The sequence below is a fragment of the Oratosquilla oratoria genome, chromosome 3 (assembly GCF_046742065.1).
Source record: "Oratosquilla oratoria isolate Oo_2021 chromosome 3, ASM4674206v1, whole genome shotgun sequence".
In the NCBI taxonomy this organism is placed as follows: domain Eukaryota; kingdom Metazoa; phylum Arthropoda; class Malacostraca; order Stomatopoda; family Squillidae; genus Oratosquilla; species Oratosquilla oratoria.
The window spans coordinates 89,008,201-89,034,575 of record NC_134779.1 but is presented as its reverse complement, the minus strand read 5'-3'; the positions used below and the strand labels follow the sequence as shown (position 1 = coordinate 89,034,575).

The following is a 26,375-nucleotide window of genomic DNA, read 5'->3' as shown; positions in this document are numbered from 1 at the left end:
CAGTGTCCAACAAAAAGAGACATTGGGCAGTTATCTTTCCTCTGCTAATAGGAAGGGAGACCAAAGGAACAATGGAATCTGTTGAATTATGAAAATTAAACACCTTCCCTTCAGAAAGTGGTGTCTTATAAGCCATAGGACACATGGCTCCATGGTGATCGGGTTTGTTGCAAACAAAACATTTATAAGGCAGAGCAGCCTTTAACCCAGGGCATTCCAAAGAACCATGTCCATGATTTAGGCATCTATTGCACAATCCTAACTGAGATGCTCTAACTTTCCTGTGCTCAAGGGATTTATATGAAGTACACTTCGAACTAGCATGGTCGGAAGCGGGCCAAAATTTACATCTACTAATAGACTTCTTAATGGGATTAGAATTGGCCTTAAAGGAGACATCAACTCCCTTACTGGAATCAACTGGTTTTTTCAAGGAAATTTCCTTGAAAGCAAGGGAGCTGGTAGTAAGGCTTCTTTTAGGTTTGACACCAAGATCATCTGATCCCATTTTGAGTCTAACCAAAACTGACTGGTAAACTTCCTTGATTTGGTTAAAATTGGGGTAATTAGAATTAATCACCCGAGACAGTTTAATAAGAAAAAATTTAGGCAATTTAATTAAAATTAATTTACTTATTAAGAGGAGGCCCTGGCTTCCTGGCCTAGTGAAATCTACCCCAATTCCCTTAACCACTTTAGTACGGGACTTAAATCTCGCGGGCAGCAGCCAATGCCAGCCGTATGACGTAACGTAATAATATTCGCATCATAAAATATAGTCGCCGCTTATATCGATCGTTCTCTCTTTCACCCGCGAATTTTGAAAACCACAGAGAATGGGATTCAGGGCGCATTTGGGAGAATGTAAAAACACAGGGGCGACTACAATAAATATAATCAAGACGCCGATATGGCAGCGTCGCGAATCCACTTGCTCCTCATGACGCCTACGTGTGCGGCACCGTATGGAAGGGGTTAAGGTCTTGTAGCTTGGAATCTACAGACCTAATGTAACTTTCAAGGTCTCTCAAGAGTGAGACCTCCGGTGCATTGATAATGGAAATCAACACCTTATCAAGAATTTCTTCCTTGTTGAAATATAACTCATCAAGAAGAAGGAAAGCAGAGTCAAAACTTGAATCATCCACTGGTAAGTTCTCTAGTAAATGGAAAGCTTCCCCTCTGAGGTATCCCTTCAAATAAATTACCTTCTGACTATTAGTCAGATTGGGGATACCAGCTAAGGCATTCAGAAAACCCTTCTTAAAGTTTAAATAAGCAAAAGGATTGCTAGAATTATTCTCGAAATGTTGAAGAATAATAGGAGGAAAAGGAAGTTTTACAGAATTATCAGTGGACTAGTTTAGTTTTTCACCTATTTGAGATTCAAAAACTCCCCTTAACTCTTGTCTCCGTTCCTTATACAGAGACAATTGGAGAAGAACGGACAGGTGGTAAGCTCTGGATTTCTCCATATCCTCGTCCTTTTCTTCTTCGGGGAGCAAATCTTGAATTTCTTCGTCGAAATCTTGTATTTTTGAGAGGAAATTCTCAATCTGAATTGACACATCGTCAAGGACGGAAATAGATAAAGAATCAGATTTCTCATTCAGAGCTTTAAAGTCCTTAGAGATAAGCCCCTTTTTATGAGCTCTCTGTCTTCGCAGTCTTTGCAAAACTTCCGAAGAGGACAATGTCTTATCGTGGCTAGCCATAACGACGCCAACCCAACAATTCGTTACAAATACACGAGCAAAATAGTCGTGCCAAAAAACCATCTTATGGACTAAGCACAACGAGGATAGAAATTAAGTAAAATAATTTTGATTTAAATACTAGCTTAAATCGGATAAAGGCAAATCAAAAGAAACCACGACAATACAACAATGGAGGTCACCAAGAATAGAGCACTATTCAGAAATTTCCGAATGTTCACAAGAAAAACAAGGTACCAAAGCCGGCAAATTTCCGAAAGTTAACAAGGTCCTCAAACGAGGAAATTAATAAAACCGAACAAACTCGGTATAAAGAACAGGAAACCGGACTTCGTGCACACACACTATCGTAACCTTAATGAAATATGTTTACATAGCAGCTTACGACACAAAGGGGGAAATAAGTTAAAGTCGAAATCGACTACTAAAGTTAAATATAAATTTTACGTAAATTCTCAAATTCCAAGTTAAAGAAAAACCTAAATCCGAGAATTCAGACCTAGTTAGAAAAAAACTATAGTATTATAAGACTGATCTGAATTCTCGATTAGTTAGAGAAAAAACCTATGTCGTAATTAAATGATCCAAACTGAGAATGTTAGAGAACTTACCTGTTTGAGTTCTCTAACTAATCGTCGGAAATGAATTAAATTCTTGAGGCTTCCATGGCAGTAGAAATCCTTAGCCAAGGTTTTATTGTCCTTCTGGTGACAGGGCTAAAGCTCGTCTCTGGTACCAGGGTTGAAGCTAGTCTGGCGTTCAGGGACTAAAACTTAGTCTTGTTCGGCTGGAGTTCTAATGAGCCTTCAAAATGGCTTCGAAGCCATGGGACAACTGATACTTCAAGTAAGTTCTCAAGTTCCCGATTTGTTAATCAAATTACAACATAGGCTAAAATAAATAATAAAGAGGGAGGGGAGTTTAATAATATTAATTAAATTACGATAGTGTGGTACAAAGTTACAGGAAAGATTCCCGATTCAAAAATTAAACAAGCTTTCAGGAAATTGCCGTAGCTCAAGGTAAACAATGCCATTCCCGTAACAACAATTACCACAAAACAAACCCTGAAAGCTTCAAGTTGAAAGACTACAAACTTTTTGTTTTTGTTTGTTAAGGTGTTCGGTCCTTACGGAAAGAAATCGGCCACTAAAGATAAAACTAAGATTACAAATGGTAGCAGAAGACATATTAGAAAAAGTAAGTAAGCTATCAAGGAGTGAACTCTACAAGATATGGATAAAAAGAGAGATGAGTTTTGAGGAAATAGAAAAAGAGAAAATACTAAAACGTGAAGCTAAGGGGGAAAAAAACATGAATAGAACAGAGACAGAAAACAAGGATTTCTATTGGAGGGTCATAGATATTGATTTTGATTGATATGGTTTAACATCACGAACTCCTCCCTATTGGAAGGCTAGGATGGTGCCCTCATAGTGGGCTCTGTAGTGTGGAATTTAATTAACCATGCCCTTGGTTCAACTTTGCCGGTGGTAGGATTCAAACTGTCATCCCCCTGACCTTCGCCAAAAGTATTGACGCCCTTACTCGTTCAGCCATACATACACATATATACCAAAGGCTTTTTCTCCCTTACAAGGGAGGTAGCCAAAAAGAAAATGGCACAAAAACCATTTTCACCCATTCCATCCCTAAATACACTCCACTCCCCTACACCCTCCCTCTTATCTTGGCACCTCCTGGATGACAGGTCATCCCTGCATCCTGTCCACTGCCCTGGGTCAGAGGCAGTGTCGCAAGACACAGCACATTCACAGCAAGGCTGCTTTATTAAATCAGCGACCCCCCCTTTCCATCCCCTCATGCAGAAAAGGAGAAGACGGGGCGAAATCCCTTTGGGCTGCGTCAAATTTTTCTCACACATACTGAGAAAATGTATCAGAGTGGGTGAAGCAAAACCAGAAAAGAAGATAGAGAAAGAAAAAAAAAAAAAAATTTGCCCATACTAACATGGACTGATATATCTCAAGATTGAATGAACTAAATGATTACCTGTCAGATGAAAAACCAGACACAATGGAAACTGTGGAGACGAAATTAAGAGGTCCAATACCACCTAATAGTGCTGGACATGGGTTATACAATTACATACATACATATACCAAGGCTTTTTCCCCCTTACAAGGGAGGTAGCCAAAAAGAAAAAGGCATAAAACTATTCCCACCCATTCCATCCCTAACAATTATTGAATTAAAAACAGAAATGAGAAACAGGGAGGAATCACATTTTTGGCCATGAAAAACTTGAATGTGACAAAGGTTAATGAGGGTAAAAACATGTAGAAATGATCATGATAAAAGTCGAAGACAGAGACATGAAAAGTAGAAAGTTTGTGGTGATTTATGCGCCCCCAAAAATGGGCTCTTGGATAAAGAATGAGCATTCAAAAATGTTAGAAGATACAAGGCATTCATTAAGCATGATACTAAAGGATGGAGGTAACCTGGTACTTACGGGGGATTTTAACTGCAAAGAAATCTGTTGGATGAAGGGTGGAGAGGACCTATGGGATAATGTATTACTGGATATAAGCATGGAACATACAATGACGCAATGGGTCAATGAAAATACCAGATACAGAAGTAATGAAGAACCATGGAGACTGGATTTTTTATTTTATTTACAATAGAACCTAAAAATGTAGATACAATTGAATACAAAACACCATTTGGAAAGTGTGACCACATACTAATTGAGGCTGAACTAAAGGAAGAAATATATATGGAGAGTAATGAAAAGTACAGAAAAGGAAGATTGATGTACAACAAAACAGACATTGGAAAACTTAAAAAATTCTTTCAAAATGCAAATTGGGAAAAATTTTACATTAGTGGAAGAGAAATGGGAAATCTTGATACATACATATACCAAGGATTTTCCCCCTTTCAAGGGAGGTAGCCAAAAAGGGAAAGGCATAAAAACACTCCCACCCATTTCATCCCTAAATACACTCCACACCTCTCCCACCCTCCCTCTCATCTGAGCACCTCCTGGATGATGGGTCATCCCCGCACCTTGCCCACCGCCCTGGGTCAGAAGCAGTGTCGCAAGACACAGCACATCCACAGCAAGGCCGCTTCATTTAATCGGCGACCCCCCCTGCATATAAGGAGAGGACGGGGAGAAATCCCTTCGGGCTGCGTCAAAATTTACTCACACATACTACCTCACCCCCCACCCCGCCGCCCATTCCTCCTCATGCAATCACATCATCATCCATATACAACCATTCTCCACTCACCTCTGTCTTCCGTCCTCTTCCTTCCTTCCTCTTCCCTCTTCCCCAAAGCCCCCTTCACCCCATCCATCCACCTCATCCTAGGACGTCCCATCATGTTCACTCCCTCCACATCTGCCTTCCATACCTCTTTTACTAGTCATTCTTCACTCATTCTTTCCATGTGTCCAAACCATCCTAATATTCTTTCATCAACCCTATCTCCCAACTCCTTTTTCACCCCTGTTCTCCTCTTCACCTCCTCATTTCTCACTCTATCTAGCCTAGTAACCCCCACCATACTTCTCAGACACCTCATCTCAAACACATTCAAACTCCTTCTCTCTTCTTCACTTATGTTCCACGTTTCTGCCCCATACAGTGCTGTTGGCAAAATCACTCCTTCATACAGTCTCCTCTTTGCATCCATTCCTAAATGTCTATTCCTCATTACACTCTTTACTCCAAGGCATTCACTCGCTTCTCTCAATCTACATTCTACCTCCACCTTCACTCCACCTTTTCCTGCTACATTTGCACCCAAGTATCTAAAACTATCCACTTCCTCCAGTTGCTCTCCCTTAATGTTCACTTCCAGTCTACTGCCACTTTCACCCCTTGTACATCTCATCACCTTATGTTTACCCACATTTATCTTTAGCTTTCTTCTATCACATACTCTCCCAAACTCTGCCACCAGCTTCCTCAATCCCTCCTCCGATCCTGCCACAAGCGCAGTGTCGTCCGCAAACAACAGCTGGCTCACCTCCCACTTTTCTCCATTTTCTTTAACCATCTCCAATCCATGACTCACTACCCTTGCATTTACCTCTCGCACCACCCCATCCATGTATAAGTTGAACAGCCAGGGCGACATAACGCATCCTTGATGAAGTCCCACCTTTACCTCAAACCACTCACTCTCCATTTCCAATCCTGACATAAGCTCTACTACTATCATAAAAACTCTTGACAGCTCCCAAAAGCTTTCCTCCTATCCCATAAATCTGCATAACCTCCCACAGTGCCTTTCTGTCTACCCTATCATAAGCCTTTTCCAGATCCATAAAAGCCCAAAAAACATCCTTCCCCTTTCCTATAGCTTTCTCACATATCTGTCTTACCACAAAGATCTGATCTACACAACCTCTACCTGTCCTAAATCCATACTGTTCCTCACCAATTACTCCCTCTGTTCCTCTCCTAATCCTCTCAATCAAGATCCTCCCATAAGCCTTCCCAACTACACTTAAGCTAATCCCTCTGAAACTACTACATTCACACTTGTCCCCTTTTCCCTTGTAAATCTATAATGGAGTGAATAGATATGTACATCAATATACCAAAGGCTTTTTCCCCCTTACAAGGGAGGTGGCAAAAAATAAATAAATAAATAAATAAATAAAAAATAAAAAACATTCCCACCCACTAAATCCCTAAATACACTCCACTCCCCTCCACCCTCCCTCTCATCTTGGCACCTCCTGGATGATGGGTCATCCCTGCATCTTGTCCATTGCCCTGGGTCAGAGGCAGTGTCGCAAAACACAGCACATCAACAGCAAGGCCACTTCATTAAATCGGCGACCCCCCTCTCCGTCCCCTCATGCATAAAAGTTGAAGATGGGGAGAAATCCCTTTGGGCTGCGTCAAATCTTTCTCACACATACTACCTCACCACCCATCCTCCCACCCACTCCACCTCATGCATCACAACATCATCCATATACAACCATTCTCCATTCACCCGTCTTCTGTCCTCTCCCGTCCTTCCTCAACACATTCTCCTCTTCCCCAAAGCCCCCTTCACCCCATCCATCCACCTCATCCTAGGACATCCCCTCATGTTCACTCCCTCCACATCTGCCTTCCATACCTCTTTTACTAGTCTTTCTTCACTCATTCTTTTCATGTGTCTAAACCATCCCATACTCTTTCATCCACCCTATCTTCCAACTCCCAGACAAAAACAAGGTGTACATTAAATATTGGTTCAACATAAAATGCAGTGAGGCAAAAGACAAAAGAGACAAACCTTGGAAAAGATGGAGAAAAGATTTATAAAAAAAAAAAAAAAGGAAAATGGGAAATATGTATAAACTATAGAAATGAATATGTAAAAATGCACAGAAGATGGAGAAAAGATAAAAGACCTAGAAAATTGTAAATATATAAACTATAGAAATGAATATGTAAAAGTACATACATACATACATATACCAAGGCTTTTTCCCCCTTCCAAGGGAGGTAGCCAAAAAGGGAAAGGCATAAAAACACTCCCACCCATTTCATCCCTAAATACACTCCACACCCCTCCCACCCTTCCTCTCATCTGAGCACCTCCTGGATGACGGGTCATCCCTGCACCCTGCCCACCGCCCTGGGTCAGAAGCAGTGTCGCAAGACACAGTACATCCACAGCGAGGCCGCTTCATTTAATCGGCGACCCCCCCTCTCCGTCCCCCCTTGCATATAAGGAGAGGACGGGGAGAAATCCCTTCGGGCTGCGTCAAAATTTACTCACACATACTACCCCACCCCCCACTTCCCCGCCCATTCCTCCTCATGCAGTCACAACATCATCCATATACAACCATTCTCCACTCACCTCTGTCTTCCGTCCTCTCCCTTCCTTCCTCAACAGACATTCCCCTCTTCCCCAAAGCCCCCTTCACCCCATCCATCCACCTCATCCTAGGACGTCCCCTCATGTTCACTCATAGAAAAATGCAAGGATCAACCCAAACTATTCTATAGATATGTGAATGGTAAACATAAAACTAAACAAGAAATTGTGAAACTATGTCAAGGAAATATAGAATACACAGAAGATCTAGAAATGGCCGAAGTCATGAACGATCGCTTTAAGTCTCTTTTCACTCGAGAAAAAGTACAGCATTGCGATGAAAGAAGCGAAGTGCGATCTCCCCCCCCCCCCCCGAGGGAAATAATAACTACACAAAAAAGAAACAATGGAGCAATTAACGAATCTTAAGGTTAGGAAATCACATGGCCCAGATGAAATTGTAAATTGGATACTAAAAGAATGCAAAGAAGAACTAATGGACAAAATATATAATATAATAAGATGTTCACTCCAAGAAGGAAAAATACCAAAGGACTGGAAGCAAGGAAGAACCAACTAGTTACAGACCAGTCTCCCTCACAAGCACTGTAGCCAAAATTTGTGAGAAAATTATCAAGAATAGATAGGTAAAACACCTGGTAGGAAACAATATAATAAACCCAAGACAATTTGGATTCAGACAGGGAAGATCATGTACCACAAATTTAATCTGTTTTTACTCAAGACTAAGAGATATAATACAAGAAAGGGATGGATGGGCCAATTGTGCTTTCCTAGACTTACAAAAAGTCCCCGTGTAAGGGGGGAAAAAGCCTTTGGTATATGTATGTACAAAAAGCCTTCAACAAAGTACCACACAAAAATTATTTTAAAAAATAAAAAACATAGGAGGGATACAAGGCAACCTACTCAACTCGATGGAAGATTTTCTGAATGCTAGAAAAATACGAGCAGTACTCAGAGAAAAGTATTCAGGTTGGAAGGAGGTAATTTGTGGAGTCCTGCAAGGATCTGTATTGGCTCCAATAATGTTTGCTATTTATGTGAATGACATGAATGATGATGTGGAATGTTACATGAGCTTCTTTGCAGACGATGCTAAATTGTTAAGGAAAGTGAAAACTTAAATGGACTGTGAATCACTACAGAGAGATCTGAACAAGGTTTGGAAACGGAGTCGGAAGTAGGAAGTGGACTTCAACATTAAGAAATGTAGCATAATGGAGTTTGGAAAAAAGAATGCCAGGACAATATGCAATTAGAACTAAAGAGGTAAAGAAAGTGGCATCTGAAAAAGACCTGGAAGTAATTATTTCAAATGACATGTCCTCTGATAAACAAATAAACAAGATTGCTGGAGAATCCTATAATTTATTAAGATCAATAAAAGTGGCATTTACATATTTGGATGAAGAAATTATTAAAGAAATATTTGTCACATTAATAAGGGACTGGAGTATGCTGCAACATTATGGTCAATCAGTGCCAAAAAGAATATGAAGAAAATTGAAAGAATCCAGAGAGCAACTACAAAGATGGCCCCAGCATTTTTAAACTTGTCATATGAAGAGACTGGCTAAATCTAAATTACAGACTTTGGAACAAAGAAGAGAGAGGCGACCTGTCTATAGAATCATGAAAGGCACGGAAATACTTGATAGAGAAGACTTACTAACTTGGGACAAGAGAAACACAAGAGGACATTGAAAAACTCAAAAAGGATAGTTATAGAAGAGATCAGAAAAAAAAAAAAATTTACACACAGAGTGGTGGGCACTTGGAACAAACTGGATGAAAAAATAGTGTGCAAAAAACATACACGAATTTAAGAGCAAACTAGACACTGAGCTACAAAGGTGGGACACCACAAGTGTAGCTCCCTTTCCTGTAAGATACATACATACATACATACATATACCAAGGCTTTTTCCCCCTTACAAGGGAGGTAGGCAAAAACGAAAAGGCATAAAATCATTCCCACCCATTCCATCCCTGAATACAATCCACACCCCTCCACCCTCCCTCTTATCTTTGCACCTCCTGGATGAGAGGTCATACCTGCACTTTGTCCACTGCCCTGGGTCAGAAGTAGTGTCGCAAGACACAGCACATCCACAGCAAGGCCGCTTCATTAATTCGGCGACCCCCCACCCTCTCCGTCCCCCCATGCATAAAAGGAGATGGGGAGAAATCCCTTCGGGCTGCGTCAAATTTTGCTCACACATACTACCTCACCCCCCATCCCCGCCCATTCCACCTCATGCATCACATCATCATCCATATACAACCATTCTCCATTCACCCATCTTCTGTCCTCTCCTGTCCTTCCTCTATAGACATTCCCCTCTTCCCCAAAGCCCCCTTCACCCCATCCATCCACCTCATCCTTCATGTTCACTCCCTCCACATCTGCCTTCCATACCTCTTTTACTAGTCTTTCTTCACTCATTCTTTCCATGTGTCCAAACCATCCCAATACTCTTTCATCAACCCTCTCTCCCAGCTCCCTTTCCACCCCTGTTCTCCTCCTCACCTCATTTCTCAATCTATCTAGCCTAGTAACCCCCATCATACTTCTCAGACACCTCATCTCAAACACATTCAAACTCCTTCTCTCTTCCTCTCTTATGTTCCATGTTTCTGCCCCATACAGTGCTGTTGGCACAATCACTCCTTCATACAGTCTCCTCTTAGCATCCATTCCCAAATGTCTATTTCTCATTACACTTTTTAATCCACCAAGACATTTACTCGCTTCTCTCAATCTGTATCTGTAAGATACAACTAGGTAAATACACATATATATCTAAATACCAATTTCTCTTTTCTTTTTCTTTTTTTATCAGTCAAAAGGCACACATCCAGAGAAAAAAGGCACCACACATATATAAAAACATAAAATATTAATATATACTAAGTATGCATTATGAACAATGATAATTGTAAATTGCACATCCCAATGCAAGAAGATTCTCTATTAGTCAGTTCCAAATAATGGCGATTTCCGACTAAAGTGGTGCCTCTATTTACGTGTGCCCTTATGTATGCGAAATTCTATTTACGTGGTCAAATTATGGGGAAAGTCTTGTTGCTAATTACATGAAAAATTTCTATTTATGCAGGCACATTGATCTCCATTACTGCACGGAAAATCAAATCCCACGCCGCCATCTTGCTGACATCACCATTCATGTGCTGTGTTGTGTCTCCTCCCACCATCTTTGTTTGTTGTGTGCACGACTGGTCCTTCTTTTGGCACCTACCCCTTGGTATTGTCTTGTTTGTGCCTTTAAAATGCCTCCAAAACAGGTGAAAAGTCCTACTGAAGTTGGTGCTCATAAGAAAACCAGTATCACGATTGAGAAAAAGAGGGAAGTGATTGCCAAAGCTACTCAAGGTTTATGCGTGTGTAAGCTGGTGAGAGAGTTTGGTATGCCTGAGTCAACAATAAGAACCATTCTTTTAAATAAAGATAAAATTCTGTCAGCTAATGTGTCTAAGGGTATAAGGTATGTGAGCACATAAGAGGCCAGCATTGTTGACGAAGTGGAAAGGTTATTACTTGTGTGGATACAGGAGAAGTAGCATAAGAGTGACAGCTTGAGTGAGGAAATGATCTGTTCAAGGGCTCGCCAAGTGTATGCTGACCTGCAGTGGCACCAGGCTGTACTAGTGGTCAGTTTACACCACCTTCAGTGCCCTTTACAGCCAGTAGGGGGTGGTTTGAGAAGTTTCAGCAATGTATGGACAACCACAGTGACATGGCATGGTGAGGCAGCAAGTGTGGACACGGATGCAGCCAATGCGTTCGTCAAGGTGTTTGAGGAGCTGGTGTGTCGTGAGGTTACCTGCCACAGCAGGTATTTAATTGTGATGAAACAGGGCTTTTTTCATTATATTTTTTACCTTGTAAGTGGTCTTTAACATTGATTTTTTGGCATTAATGTTGCAGGAACATCATAATCACACCTGTTTATGTCCATTTGGTGACAGGCTTCATCATATCAAAGGGAAAAAAGTAGACTTTTTCAAGGTTGGAAATGGATTAATGGGATTAACATTGATTTCAATGGGAAATAGCATTTCCATTTACCCCGTCTGGGGTATTGGATGTTTGTTATTGTGGCAAAGTAGCATGCAGTCAATACTTTAGGGTCTATATGAGGCGCCCCTACGGACCAGAGTCACACATCATTTTGTCTATGATAGAGTAAAACTCTGTCCATAGAGAAATGATGACACTTTTATACTACGACTGTCCCTCCGTTATGCTGTCCCCCAACCCCTTGTTGCTGTCCTGTACCATTTATCTGAGTATTCTTTTTCTGTGGTGGGGGAAAAGAATACTGCCACCAAGTATTTCCACTTGGATCGTAAGAGGCGAGAAGAAAGGGACGGGGATTGGGACTAGGTATCCTTCTCCTTGTAGCCCCACAGGGGACATTCCTAAACGAAAAACTAAAGGCAGAAGAGGGTCTGGGAGTTTTCTGACCAGCACCCTAAAGTTTGGGTCTTTTAATGTGCGTGGATGTGGTACAGATGAGAGTAAAAGGGAAGAGATAGGTAGTATGTTTGTGAGAAGAAAGATGGATGTGTTGACTTAGAGTGAAACTAAGTTGAAGGGAAGGGTGAGTGTAAGTTTGAGAGTGTAAGTGGGAGGTTATCAGGAGTGAAGAGAGGGCGAGGGAGGGAAGGGGTGGCTATTCTAGTAAGTGAAGAGATAGGTAAACGTGTAGTGGAGTGGAAGGAGGTTTCCTCAAGGATAATGTGGATGAAGGTGAAACTGGGAAAGGAGATGTGGGTCTTTGTAAGTGCATATGGGCCTGGCAGTGAGAAGAGTGTAGAAGAAAGGGAGGCCTTTTGGATAGATTTAAATGAGTGCATAGAGGATTTAGGGAGAAATGTCAATGTAATAGTACTGGGAGACCTGAATGCTAGGGTAGGAAATGGTCCAATTGATGGAGTGGTTGGGAAATGTGGAGTTCCAGGAAAGAATCGTAGTGGAGAGTTGATGGTGGAAATGTGTCTAGAAAGAGAGTTGATGATAGCAAGTACAGTGTTTCGGAAGAAAGTCAAGCATAAGTACATATGGGAGAGGGTGGTGGATGGAAGGGTGGTAGATAGAGCGTTAATGGATTATGTAGTGATAAATAGGATTATGATAGCAAGAGTTAACCCCTTCCATACGGTGCCGCACACGTAGGCGTCATGGACTTGGATCTCGGTGGCAGCAGCCAATGCCAGCCGTACGACGTGTCGTAATAATACTCGCATCATAAAATATAGTCACCGCTTATATCGATCGTTCTCTCTTCACCCGTGAATTTTGATAACCATAGAAAATGCGATTACAAAAGAATTAGAAAGAATGTCATTATGGAGGGGCGACTACAATAAATATAATCAAGACGCCGATATGGCAGCCTCGCGAATACACTCGCTCCCCATGACGCCTACATGTGCGGCACCGTATGGAAGGGGTTAAGGATGTACATGTGCTAAGAGGAGAGGGTGGGGGAATATCAGCTAATTTTTTGGTGGAAGGTAAGTTGAGAGTGGAGGATAGATGGAAATGGTTAAATGAAAAGGAGAAGGAGTACAAGAAGAAGTTGAAGGAGAAGTGGGAGGGAGTGAAGGATAGAGTGGAGCTAGGTGTGGAGGAGGAATGGGGATGGTTCAAGGAGGGAGTCAAAAAGTGTGCAAGGATGGTGTGTGGAACAAGATGGACAGGAGGAAGTAGAAGGAAGGGTAGTGAATGGTGGGATGAGGAAACAAAGAAGGTAGTAGAAGAGAAGATGCGAGCTTTCACACTTTGGTTACAAAATAGGACGAGGGAGTCATATGAGAGGTACAAAGAAAAGAAGAGAGAAGTAAAGCAAAAGGTAAAGGAGGCAAAGAGGAGAGCAGATGTGAAATGGGGTGAGAGTATGACAGAAAATTTTGAAAGTAATAAAAAGATGTTTTGGAAAGAAATTAAGAGAGGAAGAGGAGGCGAATCAAGTAGAAAAGAAAAGGTAGAAGGTGCAGATGGAGAGATGACAATGGAAGAGAAGGCAGTGTGGGGAAGATGGGCAGAATATTTTAGGGAGTTGCTAAATGTGAAGGAGGATAGGGAGAGAAAGATAGTTGCAGTGGGAAATGCTAAGAAAATGACCGTGATGAGTGAGGAAAATGGAGGAGAAATAAGGAAGGATGAAGTGAAGGCAGTTGTTAAGATGATGAAAGCAGGTAAGGCACCTGGTCTGGATGGATGCCATGCAGAATGTCTAAAAAAAGGAGGTACAGTGATGGTGGACTGGATGGTGAGGTTATTTAATGTTTGCTGGAGAGAGGGTAGAGTGCCGGAGGACTGGAGGAGTGCCTGTATAGTTCCTCTTTACAAGGGAAAAGGGGACAAGTGTGAATGTAGTAGTTTCAGAGGGATTAGCTTGTTAAGTGTAGTTGGGAAGGCTTATGGGAGGATCTTGATTGAGAGGATTAGGAGAGGAACAGAGGGAGTAATTGGTGAGGAACAGTGTGGATTTAGGACAGGTAGAGGTTGTGTAGATCAGATCTTTGTGGTACGACAGATATGTGAGAAAGCTATAGGAAAGGGGAAGGATGTTTTTTGGGCTTTTATGGATCTGGAAAAGGCTTATGATAGGGTAGACAGAGAGGCACTGTGGGAGGTTATGCAGATATATGGGATAGGAGGAAAGCTACTGGGAGCTGTCAAGAGTTTTTATGATAGTAGTAGAGCTTGTGTCAGGATAAGAAATGGAGAGAGTGAGTGGTTCAAGGTAAAGGTGGGACTTTGTCAAGGATGAGTTATGTCGCCCTGGCTGTTCAGCTTATACATGGATGGGGTAGTGCGAGAGGTAAATGCAAGGGTATTGGGTCAGGGATTGGAGATGATTAAAGAAAATGGAGAAAAGTGGGAGGTGAGCCAGCTGTTGTTTGCAGACGACACTGCGCTTCTGGCAGGATCGGAGAAGGGATTGAGAAAGTTGGTGACAGAGTTTGGGAGAGTATGTGATAGAAGAAAGCTAAAGATAAATGTGGGTAAACATAAGGTGATGAGATGTACAAGGGGTGAAAGTGGCAGTAAACTGGAAGTAACCATTAACCTCTTCATTACGGGCCTTAAATCTCGCGGGCAGCAGCCAATGCCAGCTGCACGACGTGTCGTAATAATACTCGCATCATAAAATATAGTCACCGCTTATATTGATCGTTCTCTCTTTCACCCGTGAATTTTGAAAACCATAGAGAATGTGATTAACCCCTTCCATACGGTGCTGCACACGTAGGCGTCATGAGGAGCAAGTGGATTCGCGACGCTGCCATATCGGAATCTTTGATTATATTTATTGTAGTCGCCCCTGTGTTTTTACATTCTCCCTAATCTGCTCTTAATCCCATTCTCTGTGGTTTTCAAATTTCACGGGTGAAAGAGAGAACGATCGATATAAGCTGTGACTATATTTTATGATGCGAGTATTATTACGACACGTCGTACGGCTGGCATTGGCTGCTGCCCGCGAGATTTAAGTCCCATAGTGAAGTCGTTAAGGGCAGTTTATAGAGAATGTCAAAACGCAGGGGCGACTACAATAAATATAATCAAGACGCCGATACGGCAGCCTCGCATATCCACTTGCTCCTTATGACACCTACGTATGCGGCACCGTATGGAAGGGGTTAAGGGAGAGCGACTGGAGGAAGTGGATAGTTTTAGATACTTGGGTGCAAATGTGGCAGGAAAAGGTGGAGTGAAGGTGGAGGTAGAATGTAGATTGAGAGAAGCGAGTAAATACCTTGGTAGATTAAAGAGTGTAATGAGGAATAGACATTTGGGAATGGATGCTAAGAGGAGACTATATGAAGGAGTGATTGTGCCAACAGCACTGTATGGGGCAGAAACATGGAACATAAGAGAGGAAGAGAGAAGGAGTTTGAATGTGTTTGAGATGAGGTGTCTGAGAAGTATGATGGGGGTTACTAGGGGCTAGAGTGAGAAATGAGGAGGTGAGGAGGAGAACAGGGGTGGAAAGGGAGTTGGGAGATAGGGTTGATGAAAGAGTATTGGGATGGTTTGGACACATGGAAAGAATGAGTGAAGAAAGACTAGTAAAAGAGGTATGGAAGGCAGATGTGGAGGGAGTGAACATGAGGGGACGTCCTAGGATGAGGTGGATGGATGGGGTGAAGGGGGCTTTGGGGAAGAGGGGAATGTCTGTTGAGGAAGGATGGGAGAGGACAGAAGACTGGGGTGAATGGAGAATGGTTGTATATGGATAATGTTGTGATGCATGAGGTGGAATGGGTGGGGGGTTGGGTGGAGAGGTAGTATGTATGAGCAAAATTTGATGCAGCCCGAAGGGATTTCTCCCCATCTTCTCCTTTTATGCAATGGGGGGACGTAGAGGGGGGGGGGGTCGCCGATTTAATGAAGCGGCCTTGCTGTGGATATGCTGTGTCTTGCGACACTGCTTTCTGACCCAGGGCAGTGGACAAGGTGCAGGGATGACCCGTCATCCAGGAGGTGCTAAGATAAGAGGGAGGGTGGAGGGGTGTGGAGTGTATTCATGGATGGAATGGGTGGGAATGATTTTATGCCTTTTCGTTTTTGGCTACCTCCCTTGTAAGGGGGAAAAAGCCTTGGTATATGTATGTATTTACACAAATTTCTATTTATGTGGAAGTGTACAGAATGGATTAATCGTGTAAATAGAGGTACCACTGTACTTGAATTTTCATTGGCAAGGATAAAGTGCTATCATATTCAGGGATTTTTTTTTTTTTTTTTTTTTTTTTTTTTTTGGAAAATAGGTGGATAAAGAGGAAAAGAGCAGAAGGTAGGGAGGTACTTAGAGTGAACTGCTTAAATGAGAAAGAAAAGGAGAATGAGTATATGAAGAAGCTGAGAGAGGAGTGGGAGGGAGTGAAGGATAGAGTAAAAATAAGAGTGGAGGAGGAATGGGGATGGTCGAAGGAGGGGGTCATAAGGTGTGCAAAGATGGTGTGTGGAACAAGGAGGGCGTGAGGAAATAGAAGGAAGAGTAATGAGTCGTAGGATGAGGAAGCAAAGAAGGGTGTACAAGAAAAGAAACGCTTTCATAGATTGGCTACAATTTAGGAGGAGGGCATCATATGAGAGGTACAAAGTAAAGAGAAGGGAAGTTAAGCATATGATAAAGGAAGGAAAGAGGAGAGCAGATGTGAAATGGGGTAAGAGTATGACAGAAAATTTTGAAAGTAATAAAAAAATGTTTTGGAAAGAAATTAAAAGAGAAAGAGGAGGCGAATCAAGTACAGAAGAAAAGATAAAAGATGCAGAGGGAGAGATGATAATGGAAGAGAAGGCAGTGAGAGGAAGATGGGCAGAGTATTTTAGGGAGTTGCTAAATGTGAAGGAGGATAGGGAGGGAAAGGTAGTTGTAGTGGGAAGCGCTAAGAAAATGACCGTGATGAGTGAGGAAAATGGAGTAGAAATTGGGAAAGATGAAGCGAAAGCAGCTGTTAAGATGATGAGAGCAGGTAAGGCACCTGGGTTGGATGGATACCATGCAGAATGTCTGAAGAAAGGAGGTACAGGTGGGACTTTGTCAGGGATGTGTTATGTCACCCTGGCTGTTCAATCTATATGGATGGGGTGGTGCGAGAGGTGAATGCAAGGGTAGTGGGTCAGGGGTTACAGATGGTTCAAGAAAATGGAGAAAAGTGGGAAATAAGCCAGTTGTTTTTTGCTGACGACATTGTGCTTGTAGCAGGATCAGAGGAGGGATTGAGGAAGTTAGTGACAGAGTTTGAGGTGTGTGAAAGAAGGAAGCTGAAGATAAATGTGGGTAAAAGTAAGGTGATGAGATGTACAAGGGGAGAGAGTGACAGCAGGCTGGAAGTGAGCATTAAGGGTGAGAGATTGGAAGGAGTGGATAGTTTTAGATACTTGGGTGCAAATGTGGCAGGAAAAGGTGGAGTGAAGGTGGAGGTAGAATGTAGATTGAGAGAAGCGAGTAAATGCCTTGGTGGATTGAAAAGTGTAATGAGAAATACACATCTGGGAATGGATGCTAAGAGGAGGTTATATGAAGAAGTGATTGTGCCAACAGCATTGTACGGGGCAGAAACACGGAACATAACAGAGGAAGAGAGGAGGAGTTTGAATGTATTTGAGATGAAATGTCTGAGAAGTATGATAGGGGTTACTAGGCTAGATAGAGTGAGAAATGAGGAGGTGAGGAGAACAGGGGTGGATGGAAAGGGAACTGGGAGATAGAGTTGATGAAAGGGTATTAGGATGGTTTGGACACATGGAAAGAATGAGTGAAGAAAGATTAGTAAAAGAAGTGTGGAAGGCAGAAGATACTTCCCTCCACTACAGCATAATCTTTCCTATCCCATCACTTACCAGCAGTTACTCCCTCCCTCCCTTGTCCCCTCCTCACCCCTGACACACCCCTCACCACACTTCCAAACTCAAAATGAACCCATTCAATTTAGTTTCATGTAATTCTAACACATCCATCTTCCTTCTTACAAACATAATGCCTAACATTTTTACTTTACTCTCATCTGTGCCACAAGCATATGCATTAAATGGCCTGAATTTTAAGATTCTGATTGGAAATCTCCTCCCAGTCCCTCTTTTGACTTGACTTGTAGTTTCATCACCCTATCGCATTTTGTCACATGGGAATCATGATGGCAGAATACTTTCTTCCCTGTATCACAGGAGACACAGGGGAAAAGAAAAATTATACTCCAAGAAATGGTACAAGTTAGTTTCAAGGGAACAGCATAAAGGAGGGAGTCATACTGCAAAAGCATCATTCCTCTAGTACAGATTTTACTCTAATATAGGCTCTTGTCTGTAGGGGCACCCCAAAACAGTCCCTAAAGCATTGGTTGCATGCTACTATATAATTAATCTTATAAAGGAGGTTGTCAAATCAAAGGCATGCACCTCCTACCCATCACCCTTGTTACCCTCTGATCTTAGCTCTTTGTGGTTAATGGATCATCCCTGTCTCCTGCCCACTGCCCAGTTCAGAATCACTGCAGCAAGACATAGTACATCTACAGTAAGGCCACATCAATTAACTGGCTACACGCCCCTCTACCCTTCATTTGGAAAATAGAGAAGACAGAAAAAATCCCTTCAGGCTGCATCAAAGCATCATCTATAAACAGCCATTGTGATATAATTAATACATATACCCTTACAAGGGAGGTAGCCAAATTATATAATATTGTACAATAATATGCAGTCAATGCATACACCATAAGGCCCTTTTCTCTTTGTTGGGGGGTAGGGGAGTGGCCAGTGGAAGCACAAACCTTCTTTACACCCAATTAAAACAATGCCTCTCACATCTCTGCACCTCATGGAAAAATTACAAATTACAATTGAAAAAAGTATAATAATAAAGTTCTCCATTCATATTTGATTCTAAATAAAAATGTACTGTTACCTGTTGGAGAGGCAGAGCTGCCTACTGGGGAGTCTGACTGTCTTCCTTTTAATACTAATCCATCTATTTTCTCTCCATCACAAAGTCTGAGAGTAATGTCCATTAAAACTTCTGATATGACTTCAGAAGGAGACTGTTTTGGTTTTATCTGAAAAATTATAATAATAATTAATCATATTAATTAAGATAAATGATGATATCAAGAACAGTGATATGAGAGTTAAACTAAAATCAATGGTTCTGTAGCAAATGTTATCATGCAAGAGAAACTAAAACAACTGATTGACTGAACAATTAATGCAATACATAATCAACAATACATAAAAAAAGGAATAAAATTTTAATATTTAGAGAGAATAAAGAATAATGTGCTTCACAGTCACCAAGTATAATTACATCTATGAACACAGGCTGTAGATTGTCCTTCTCACTCTCCCAATTGGCTTGAAGAATTGAGGAAAGACTGGCATTCAGTAGTTCTTCTGTCACTTCACTGGTGCTAACACTCTGAATAATTAGATGGGGAAAAAAAAATACAATCTGAAATATAATACAAGATCTCTCTGCAAGGAATGAAATTATGAAAGGGGGGGAGTAAACCATAAATAAAAATATTTCATAAAAGTAACTCATGGTAAATAATTATACAAGTGCTGCCACAAGTTTCTCACTGGAACCTGCAGCCCCTGCTGTGGCCAGCAACAGTGTTGTGGTGTACATATGTGCTTATGGCATTGTACAATTTGTCATACATTGTACTTGTGAGTAGATTGGGAAATACATGCTTTCCTCTTTTGTAAATAAATACTATGTGTGAATGCCAATTGCCTGATGTCTGGATTTGAGCCATATTGTATTGATCCATTATACATGTGAATACCAATTACATGATTCAAGCTAACTGCAACTCACGGCGTATAATGTCTTGATTTAAGTATGTACTTCACGACATATAGAATTTAGTATTGGAAGTGTTACAAATTTGGACTCGAGTCATTCCATTGGTTCATTATGTATGATATAATTGTGTTGTGAAATTATGTTGCAAGATGATGGTTTTGTTATGAACAAATGTAAACTACAGATTTACAAACCCATTGTATTGTTCCAAGATAGAAAGTAGTGCTAGTGTATGTCATAGAAAGGTATTACTGTATAATGACAATATGTTGTATTGGAGCCAATAAAATGTTGTGTATTGTTAAACTGTGAACCAATGAGGACATGTATGGGTTACTATAGAGTACTGGAATTGTTAGCCTCTGAATACACAGAATGGTGACATAGACAATGTTGATAGATATCACTACATTGCGTTCCTTTGGTGACTGTCCTTCATGGGGACAAGACAAGTATTGAGCAGGTAGAAGGGAACCCTTTTGACTATGTTTGGATGGGAGTAGTAAGGAGCGAATTATGGTGGAGCCATGGCAGCGAAATATTCATGATACCATAGTCTGTAGAAGAACCAACACCAGGCCCAAGGGCTCCTTATTAAATGGATATGAGTACCATGAATATTCCTTATTCCTCCTCAGCATCATGATTATTTCAAGATTAAGTATCATGAATATTTGAGGTACAGAGGAACAAGGATGCCAAAAAGAATTTTAGACTTGGTTATGTGATACGATGAATGAGTTTATAGAAGTGCATTTAAAACTTGTTAATTCTTTAACTTTACAAAGTGAAGTGTTTATCAAAATGGTTTGCACTCTTAATGTTGTGCAGTAGTCGATTAAGTATTCATATGAATCATGAACTCAGTACATGTGATCGCAACAAGATAGTGCGTTGACTAAGTAACAGGATTTGAGGATTGTATTTGAACTAAGCATGGTTATCCCAGTTCTATTTAGTATCAATTTGTGCAAATCAGTATTGAATATACAAGTTATCATATCTAATTTTGCAAGTCTTTATTAAGGGGGTACGCGACACCTGGGGGGGTGAATTTGGTCAAGATATGGCATTTTTCAAAACTGGGTTCAAAATGTTCGTATACCATTTAGAAATAAATCCCGACAAATAATTTTCCAGCCACGCGCAATTTAAAGGTCTTGGGGGTTTTTAAATGGACGGAGTTAAAGGCGCAACCCACACGAGAGGGAGGCATGTCACTTAGGACCTTCAGGCTCATTGAATAACGTTGAAATTCGATTGAATTTAGGCTCGCCCAGTGCTTCAACGGACAGTACGAGGGTGGAGGGGAAGGGAGGAAGGTGGAGGGATAGCCAGGCTGGCTGCTTGGCAACTCTGAGCTCAGATAGACGTCTGTTACCTGCTAGCTCTGAAAGGGGGAGTATGCATATATCATGAACTCTCCTGGCAATTTATTACCTTAGCTAGTATATATTACTCATTAGTACAGTCATCATGGGTAACAAAAAGAATAAAAAATATCCACAATGACAAAAAACAACAGATAAAGATGGCAAACAGTCAAAGACGACTAGCCAAGACTTCACCACCTCTCACTCCACCACCGCCCTCACTTGCATATATTTCGACACCTGTGGCCAGCTCTACACCATCAATTACTTCATTCATCTCTAATGCAGCAAGAAAATTAGATTTTAGTACTGAAATTGTACAGAGGGGAGATAAGAATGAACGTGAATTTATGATTGTGGAAAAGAGCAGTTTTTTGCAGTGGATAAATTCATTTGTTAGATGCCAGTGTGGTGAGAAGATGATTTAGATACCCTGAAGACCCCCAGCAGTGAGGTTTCATATAAAGAAACCGACAAAGGTACTAAAAAGCAAATTATATGATGGTGTCGTCTGTGCGTTGTCACTGCTGTGATATACTTATACTTTAGTTTTTCAGTATTTAAAGTACTTATAATTAAAATATGTTGATGATTTTTACTGTACTTACCCATTATATAATAAGGATTAAGCCATGCAAAAATCAGTCAAATTGGTGAAACTATAAGCATGTTACAGATATATTTATATTTCAAGTCACCATATCTCCGTTCAATATTTTTTGAATTTTTTTTAATTATAAAAAGGTACATCAGATTTAGATGAAACTTACAGGGAATATTACTTTTAGTAACTGCTAGAGTCAGTTATTTGAATATTTTGAATAGGATTAAAGAGTTAGGAGTAATAATGGGAGCAAGACCAAAAAATTTTCATTTTTCATGATTTTTGCTGGACATTAAATTTGAAATGCCTGTATGCAAAAGTATAAAGGAAATTGTTCAATTACTCAATGACCAGCCCTAGGTCTACTGACTAATCATAGCCAAAATATACAACAAATTGGTCCATGTATTATGGTGCTGTGCACTTATAAATGTTGCTACTGGTATACATACATGTGTACATACATCATTCTGTTTCACCTAAAATGTAGGCAACATGGATACCTATTTACCTGAGAAGTTTCAGCTCTTTACTCTAAGTAGTTTAGAAAATGAACCCCAGGTGTAGTGTACCCCCTTAAGTGATGTGTTTATTACGAGGTTTGCACTCTTAATATTGTGCAGAAGTCAATTAAGTACCCACTTCTATTCAGTATTGATTTGTGCAAATCAGTATTGAATACCTAAGTTGTCATATTTAATTCTGCAAGTTTATTAAGTGGTGTGTTTATTACAAGGATTGCACTCTTAATATTGACCAGTAGTCAATTAAGTACCCAGTTCTATTCAGTATCAATTTGTGCAAATCAGTATTGAATATCTAAGTTGTCACATTTAATTCCATAGCATAAGAATATAAGAATGAAGGAGACTGCAAAAGACCATAAGGCCTACACTATGCAGCTCTGTATCCATCACCATCTGTCATCCCCATCCATAAAGTTGTCTAATTGTTTCTTAAAACAACTGATAGTTTCAGTGCTTACTACATGGTTACTAAGTCTATTCCATTCGTTGACCACCCTATTAGTAAGCAAATTTTTGCCCATTTCCTTCTTAAATCTAAATTTGTCCTGCTCTGTTGTTTTAATATGATGACCTTGTTTGCATCACCCTTATTAAAGCCTTTGATCCACATGAACACCTCTATTAGATCACCTCGCACTCTGCGTCTTTCCAGAGAGTGTAAGTTAAGGTGCCTAAGCCTTTCTTTGTAAGGCCAATGTCTGAGTCCATGTATCATCTTGGTCATTCTTCTCTGTACTAATTCTATCAATTTGTGCAAATCAGTATTGAATATCTAAGTTGTCACATTTAATTCCATAGCATAAGAATATAAGAATGAAGGAGACTGCAAAAGACCATAAGGCCTACACTATGCAGCTCTGTATCCATCACCATCTGTCATCCCCATCCATAAAGTTGTCTAATTGTTTCTTAAAACAACTGATAGTTTCAGCGCTTACTACATGGTTACTAAGTCTATTCCATTCGTTGACCACCCTATTAGTAAGCAAATTTTTGCCCATTTCCTTCTTAAATCTAAATTTGTCCTGCTCTGTTGTTTTAATATGATGACCTTGTTTGCATCACCCTTATTAAAGCCTTTGATCCACATGAACACCTCTATTAGATCACCTCGCACTCTGCGTCTTTCCAGAGAGTGTAAGTTAAGGTGCTTAAGCCTTTCTTTGTAAGGCCAATTTCTGAGTCCATGTATCATCTTGGTCATTCTTCTCTGTACTAATTCTAGTGAATTGATGTCCATTCTGTAGGACGGAGACCAAAACTGCACCGCATAGTCAAGGATGGGTCTAACTATCGCTAGATAGAGTTTGATAATTACCTCTGCACTCCCATTTGTTATCGTCCTAGCGATGAAACCTAATACTCAGTTTACTTTATTCCTGGCGCTAATGCACTGTTTCCTGTTTTTAAGGTCTGGACTCACTAGAATTCCCAAGTCTCTCTCGCACTCAGTTTTCTCTAAAAGTGTGTTATCTAAGCTGTATCTATTTTCGGGATTGTGTTGCCCTACGTTTAACATGCTACATTTAGAGATGTTGAAGTTCATGTGCCATTTCACCGACCATGTGAACAATTTGTTAAGATCATCTTGAAGAATCTCTGCGTCATCTCCAGACCTAATTTGGTGTCCTATTTTAGTGTCTGCAAACTTACTAACATCACTATCCCATCGTCTAAATCATTTATGTACATAATGAACAACAAGGGACCCAAAACCGGGCCCTGGGGGACCCCACTAGTAACATTGCCCCACCTAGATTTTACTCCATTTATGGTGACCCACTGTTTTCCATTACTGATCCAAGCTCTAATCCATTCTAACACTTTTCCTCCTATGCCATGCGCTTTGATTTTATTTAGTAGTCTGCAAGTTTATTGTGCAGTAGTCAATTAAGTATCTATACAAGTCATGAACTTGGTACATGTGATTCCAAAAAGATAGTGTGTTGACTAAGTAACAGGATTTGAGGAATGTAATTGAACTAAGCATGCTTATCCCAGTTCTATTTAGTATCGATTTGTGCAAATCAGTATTGAATATCTAAGTTGTCATATTTAATTCTGCAAGTTTATTAAGTGATGTGTTTATTACAAGGTTTGCACTCTTAATATCAAGTTAAGCAAGATGGAGAAAGCTACTGTTCTTCAGTTACGGCAGTATCTAAAATCTAAAGGTCAATTAAGTTCTGGCAATAAGCCAGAACTTATGAATAGGATACAAAAGTTTATCATAGACGAGGAATTGGAATTAAAAGTGATTTGCCAGATGTTAGTTTCTGACGAGACTGAAGTTGAGGAAACGATGGATATGACTGTAAGACTGTAAGAAATTACAGTATCTTAAGCAGATACTGAAGGTAAACCACACATGGTTAGTGTGCTTGCATTTAGCTCCAAGAGAGGGTTATCAGAAAGCCAGAAGCGCGTTAGAGAAGAGATATGGAAACAAAGAAAGAATAGCTTTGGCACATATAGATAAAGTTCTTGCTTGGCCTGAAATGAAGGAAGAAAGTGTTGAGATGTTGGATGAATTCAACGTTGAATTAGATACATGCATTAGTGCTATGTCCAGTATACAATGCGGACTTTTGGAATTACAGAATCCTAGGACTTTACATCAGTTAGTAGGCAAATTGCCCAGGTATCTACAGGACAGATGGAGGAGAATAGCTGACAAAATAACTGAGGACAGGAGGCTAGTGGATATTAAAGATGTCAAATTTCTAGAGAAAGAAGTAAGAATACTTAATAATCCAACATTCGGGAGACATGTAATGGAAGGATTTAAAGACAGGAGAGCAGAAGCCAGCACATGGAATCCTAATAGAAATTTGAATTACGAAAAAAGTACTACATACATACATATACCAAAGGCTTTCCCCCTTACAAGGGAGGTAGCCAAAAAGAAAAAGGCATAAAAACCATTCCCATCCATTCTATCCCTAATACACTCCACTCCCCTCCACCCTCCCTCTTAACTTAGCACCTCCTGGATGACGGGTCATCCCTGCATCTTGTCCACTGCCCTGGGTCAAAGGCAGTGTTGCAAGACACAGCACTGTTAAAGATACGACTATCGCCCAGACAGAATTGCAAACTGGATACTGAAGGAATGTATGGAAGAATTAACTGACAAAATATATAATATAATTAAATCCTCACTTAAAGAAGGAAAAGTACCATTGGACTGGAAAAAGGCAAACATTGTACCAATTTATAAGGGAGGTGATAAAGAAGATCTATCTAACTACAGACCAGTCTCACTAACAAGCACAATAACAAAAATTTGTGAAAGAGTTGTCAAAAACAGATGGAAGAAAAATCTATACTGAACCCAAATCAATTTGGATTCAGACAAGGGAGATCCTGTACAACAAATCTGATCTGCTTTTACTCAAGATTAGTAGACATAATACAAGAAAGAGATGGATGGGCGGACTGTGCTTTTCTGGACCTGCAAAAGGCATTCGATAAGGTACCTCATAGGAAATTAATAAATAAGATAGAATCAAAGGGTGGCATCAGAGGAAAATTATTGGAATGGATGAAAGACTTCCTGATTGGAAGGAAAATGAGAGTTGTAATTAGAGAAAAATTCTCCAACTGGGAAGTAAAAAGCGGTGTCCCACAAGAATCGGTACTGGCCCCGATCATGTTCGCCGTATACATTAATGACATGAGTGAAGGCATGGAGTGCTATATGAATTTTTTTTGCAGATGATGCAAAATTACTTAAGAAGGTAAAAACGGAAGAGGACTGCAACTCATTGCAACAAGATCTGGACACGATATGGAATTGGACTCAAAAGTGGGAAGTGAAATTTAATATAAAGAAATGCAGTATAATGGAATTTGGAAAGAGTAAAAACAGAATATCAAAAGATTACAGAATTGGAGAAGAAAAAATAAAAAAAGCAAACTCTGAAAAAGATCTTGGAGTGATGATTGGAAAGGACATGAAACCTGATAAGCATATA

The 26,375-nt window shown here is 40.5% G+C and overlaps 1 protein-coding gene across 5 annotated transcripts in view; it reads right to left on the bottom strand.

The window, feature by feature from the left end:
* Ube4B (Ubiquitination factor E4B) overlaps nt 1-26,375 on the bottom strand; it is a 679,226-nt gene that overhangs the window by 550,005 nt on the left and 102,846 nt on the right. For 4 of the 5 annotated variants that reach the window (XM_076183024.1, XM_076183023.1, XM_076183022.1 and 1 more), the window contains exons 5-6: nt 19,391-19,501; nt 18,995-19,142 (exon numbers count right to left, since the gene is read on the bottom strand). In XM_076183024.1, coding sequence (XP_076039139.1) covers nt 18,995-19,142; nt 19,391-19,501 — 259 coding nt within the window. Of the gene's footprint in view, nt 1-18,994; nt 19,143-19,377; nt 19,502-26,375 lie in introns of those variants that run through there. The other variant, XM_076183026.1, reaches the window with a different exon arrangement.